Here is a 5,116-nt window from a genome sequence, read left to right on the forward strand (position 1 = left end):
AGGACAAGCCCAAACCATTCGTTGTAAGTCTGTCCTTTGTTGACAGAATATGCAGCTGTCGGTTTAAAGTTCTGGATACATAGTAACGGTGGTAGGCCACCGGGCTCGGATATGTATGTTTGTAACAAGCACCATGGCGTCGCTTGCCGTCTACTTAGCGAGGAGTGTGCCGGGGGGAAACGGGCCCTTCCCAATTTATAGTGTTTGGTGATCTCGTTAAAGCTGGTCATCCGGTCTCTCTCAGTCCCCAGTATTTGCGTGTCACCTGCTCGGTCTGTCAGTTCTCGAGCCAGGTTGTGCACTATTTCGTTCCCGGGAAGGGAGGAGTGTGCGGGTGCCCATATAATGTAAACATGCTCGATCTTCACAAAAGTCGGCTAAAATTCATGGCGCTGCCGGCGAGATTCTTCCTTTGGCATAGTTCTTGACGGCGATGTTAGAGTCGCTGACTGTAATGTTGGCCTCCGTGGAGGCTATTGCCAGTGCTAAGGCAGCCTCTTCCGCCACCTCCACCTTTCCTGCTTTTTACACTGCCACTAATTCTGGAGTCACCCTCTAGACTCGCAGCAACTATCGAGATACTCTATTTGTGTACTCCGCCGCGTCCACCTAGACCACGCCATTGGCACTACTGAATCTTTTGTAGAGAGCTCTCGCTCTTGCGATTCTTCTATCTTCGTGAAACTCCGGGTGCATGTTTCTGGGGATTGGGGGTATTGAGAGATGTTCCCTTAAATAATACATTCCTGCATAAAAGGTCAACATGAAATGTCTGCTCGTAGCTATGAAACACAGCAGCCTCTTAATTCCTTTGCGCATAAGTCAAGAAATTATTTGCAGCCCATGATATTTTGTGTTTTACCCATTTAATATGTGCGGCTGGATGTTTGCCTATTCTTTGCCAATCCTCCAGAATGGATATGTGTCACAGCGACACTAGAGGTACACAATTCCGTAGTGTAGCTTGATATGCCTGCGTGTCGTACGTCTCATGCTATACACCCGTCATCATCATTCTTCTCCCAACAAGTATCGTACATCGTCTTCGTCCTCATTACATTTTTTGTTTATGAATTTTAGTTTGTTTATTGCGCATTTGATTTCCTCGACCCCATTCCTTCCCGAGTAGCATGTTGGTGAATGTAGTATACGCTATATGTGTGTTTAAGTGAAGAGCTCTCTTTGTTTCTCAATGTATGCTGCACTCCACATTTTAAGTCAGTTGCTCTTTAAGTTTGCAAGCGGTAAAGTCTCTTAATTTCTCGCACACAGTCTAATTTTAGGTGAATATTAAGCACTTGAATTAGTTTCAAGCTATAGACCACAATTGCATACCCGTAATCAAGAATACATTGATCCTCAAAGACGTTAACACACTAGTAGCCAACCTAACACAGGAGGAATCGGTGTGAAACTGCTGCGGCCACTTGTAGCGGTCCCATCTATTACTGGCGTCACCGGGCGCCGCTAGTCGACAATTCTTAAAATAAACATTTTGGCTGACTTTATTCAGTGTACAGGTTTCTAAGTGCTTTCGCAGCTGAAACTGAGCCCTTTCTATTAGCAGCGCTCCATTCTAAAAAGAAGTACATATGTTTATTTTCGCCAACCGATCCTTTTTGAGAGCACAAGTTTCTTCTTTTGGGTGCCCTTGTCGTGGACTTAGTAGGAACAGAGCATTTGTGATCGCAGCTATGTACAAGACACTGACGCAATGCATATGCCAAAAAGTAGATGGGTACCGAAATTTTGGTTGGTAAGACATAGCAAAATCCGAAAAAAAGAAAGGTGAGTCACTGATATAATACCGTGCGAACCAATTTTATTCATCCATAATAACAGTCTTTGCTCATGCCAAGAGCAATGTGGAAGTGAGTGTTTACGATTTCTCTTTTTTTGCGTCTCCGAATAAATTAGAGTTGATTGGTTTCTGAAACGAGGAAACAGAAAATAGTATAATGTTAGACACTGGGCACACTATGAACGATTCGAATGTAAAGAATGCTATAAGCGCCTGCGTCAACATGACAATAGGTAACTTAGTGTACGCCTGCAACGTTACATCTATATGAATATATGGTATGAATAGAAGTGAACCGAACTAGAAGAAAATACAACGGCGAATTCATTGACAAAAACTGAACCATAATATTCGCATAGCACTGTGAAGTAACGTGCACTAAGCTGCAAAGGTGATTCTTCCTGATTTTACATCCTTCGGTGTTTGCGCAGCCTAACCTGATGACTTTATTCTTTAGAACGGCGTTCTTGAATGATTCAGGTACAGTTTCTATTGGCTCTGCTCAGCTGTGGAAAATATTTTTAAAAGGCAAGGACAGAATACTCGGGACTGATTGATTTCGTAGTCACTGCAAGACACGTTACAATTATGTGTTGTCCTGGGAGTAGTTTGTCTTTCAACGTACTTGTTCAATTCTGGAACTGAAATAGGCTACACGTTAAAATACATACGGAGATGTATACTTACACTTCTTCTTGCGGAGCAGAGCGCCGTAGTGGAAGGGAGAGCCAAGGCCGTAGCCGTAGTTCAGGCCATAGCCGAGGAGACCGTGGCCGAAACCATAGTGGCCAACACCGTAGCCGAGGGTGCCAACACCGTAACCGTAGACGGGGGCGGCGTGGTAGGCAGCGACAGCTGGGGCAGCGTGGGCAACGGTGGTGACAGCTGGGGCGTGGTAGGTAGCGGCGTAGGTGGCCACTGGGGCAGCGACAGCGGTAGCGACTGGGGCATTGGCCACAGTGGTCACAGCTGGGGCGTGGTAGGCGGCGACAGCTGGGACAGCATGGGCAACGGTGGCGACAGCTGGAGCAGCAGCGTAGGTGGCCACTGGAGCAGCGACAGCGGTGGCGACTGGGGCGTGAGCAACGGCGGTGACAGCTGGGGCGTGGTAGGTGGTGGCGACCTTGGTCACAGCTGGAGCAGCGGCGTATGTGGCGACGGCTGGGGCAGCGTGGGCGACGGTGGTAACAGCTGGGGCAGCGTGGGCGACGGTGGTAACAGCTGGGGCATAGCCGGCGTAACCAAGACCATAGCCGAAGCCGCCGTAGCCAAGACCGTAGCCGTAGCCGCCATAGCCAAGACCATAACCCAGACCGTAGCCGCCATAGCCAAGGCCGTAGCCAAGGCCGTAGCCGAGGCCTGTGTAACCAGCGAGAGCGCTGGTGGCGAGAGCCAAGACGACGCAAGCACGGATCTGCGTAGTTATGTATGTTTGTTTTGATGCGGTCTTGCAACTTCTTCAAATTGATTACTAATCAGATTACGGCTGATATTATGGACTGGTATTTAGGCATTGAAGCAGTGTTTATGATTGATCGAGTTCATTAAGCGAACGCGCTCATTAAACGAACAGGAGATATCGTGTTCTCAGTACGTAATTTTTCGGATTCTCTAACGTTTATATTGACAGTATGGTAACGAATTATATTGACAGTATGGTAGCTCTTAAACATTATTGCGTGTTGACGCTGTATAACACGCTCACATATTTTCTCTAGGCTAGAAGGCGTTTCTAGCATCATTGAACAAAATGACCGTTGACAAATTTGAACAATTGCGTCAATTCATATAGGGAGGTAAGTTGGTCTAGTGCCGTGTTCAACATTTATGTGGGCTGGAATATTTCGGGATAGACAGTTGTATCAAAGTCAGTCATGCTGCTTATGCTGCAGAGAAAACTCCGGACAATATTGCTCACCATGGTGACTTCAGAGCTGCTGCTGAGCCAACTGCTAGACGTGCTGGGTTCCGGAGCCCTTATATACGAAAAATTCTTGCTTGAAGCCGTGGACACCTGATACGGTCAACTATAAAATTAATAAATGATGCCAAGAATTTCACTGGTTTTGGTATTCCGCACGACTCCGTGACAGTCCAAATCCAAAGTGCTGCGATGCGTTTTACGCGCTTTGAACTGGAATGGATGCCGCACCCTAACCTTGAGAATAACACTCCTGAAGGACTCCAGTGAAGGAAGGAGTAATAAAGTGATACGTGCTGTGCCACACGTTGCGTAACAGAGATGAATATATTTGTGGGTGTGTTGGCTGTATGTGCGACGAATGCAAGTACGTAACAACAAACTGGCTTACATAGGGTGTCTCAGCTATCATGAACCGAGTTAAAAAATATAACATAAGACCATTTCCCTTTCACGTACAAGAAAGCTCTGCGTACGTCAAGACTTTCCGTGATAAAAATGCGCATGCGCTGAACGTTAGGATCCCATTCGCGTATCACGTACGCACGTGAAATCTGCGCCTTTGCGTTGCCCGCCCCATGTACGTGACGGGCTCTGCGAGTTACCAGGCAGAGAACGCAGCACAAGCTAACACAGATGCGCAGTTTCGATGCGTCAGAATCGTACGTTGGCTTCTACTCCGCCTAGTCTTGAACAGAGTTGGCTGGATAAGCGTTCATGTCTGCTGGCAGAGGGTGCCAGTAGACATAGTGAAGCAAATATATATACATATATTGCGAGCCAACGTTTAGGCGGTCACTCTCTTCTTTATTCTCTCAAGCGAGAGCCCCGCCACCAGGCCAAGAATGGTGATCATGAGTATGTACAGATGAGAATATGAAGCGTATGAATAAGGCTCACAATATGTTGGCAAAGCCTGTGTTGCGCAGGTGAAAGTATAAATGTCCCACGCATGTGGCGCCTAGCGCACTTGGTAAAGTGTTCTACGTACGTTCTACAACGTGAAGCTAAAAGTGCCTGCAGATTATTCTAGGTACGTAAGACCGAATATATCTTGTTTGCCGTACTGTTGAGAAACCTCCAGCAATTTATAGTCACTAACATTCAATAGCGAAAGAAAGGTAATTATATATGTGTTTATTTGTTGGATAAATTTTAAAATATTCATTAGGGGGTCGTAGAGAGTCGTAAACGACGTCAAATTTAAGTGTGCGAAGCCCGGTGTACACAGACGTTAACTTTTCCCGCAAATATAGAACGCCTGCGAAATATGAAAAAAATACCACGTGACCCATGCGCACGCTATAGCAGCCCACCAAACAATCTCAGTGAAAAGAGGGTGAAATAAATTCACCGACGATTACGATACTCCCTAATGCGAAATTTGTGCGAAC

At 46.4% G+C, this 5,116-nt stretch overlaps 1 protein-coding gene across 1 annotated transcript; it reads right to left on the reverse strand.

The window, feature by feature from the left end:
• Positions 1–1,800: 1,800 nt before the first annotated feature.
• Positions 1,801–3,745, reverse strand: LOC119456674 (cuticle protein 64-like). Its single transcript, XM_049668844.1, has 3 exons — positions 3,720–3,745; positions 2,489–3,215; positions 1,801–1,930 (listed from the first exon to the last, which is right to left on the reverse strand). Coding segments are annotated over exons 1-3 (732 nt in total). The 5' UTR covers positions 3,723–3,745; the 3' UTR covers positions 1,801–1,928.
• Between the last annotated feature and the right edge of the window lie 1,371 nt (positions 3,746–5,116).

This window comes from Dermacentor silvarum, chromosome 6, assembly GCF_013339745.2.
Source record: "Dermacentor silvarum isolate Dsil-2018 chromosome 6, BIME_Dsil_1.4, whole genome shotgun sequence".
In the NCBI taxonomy this organism is placed as follows: Eukaryota; Metazoa; Arthropoda; class Arachnida; order Ixodida; family Ixodidae; genus Dermacentor; species Dermacentor silvarum.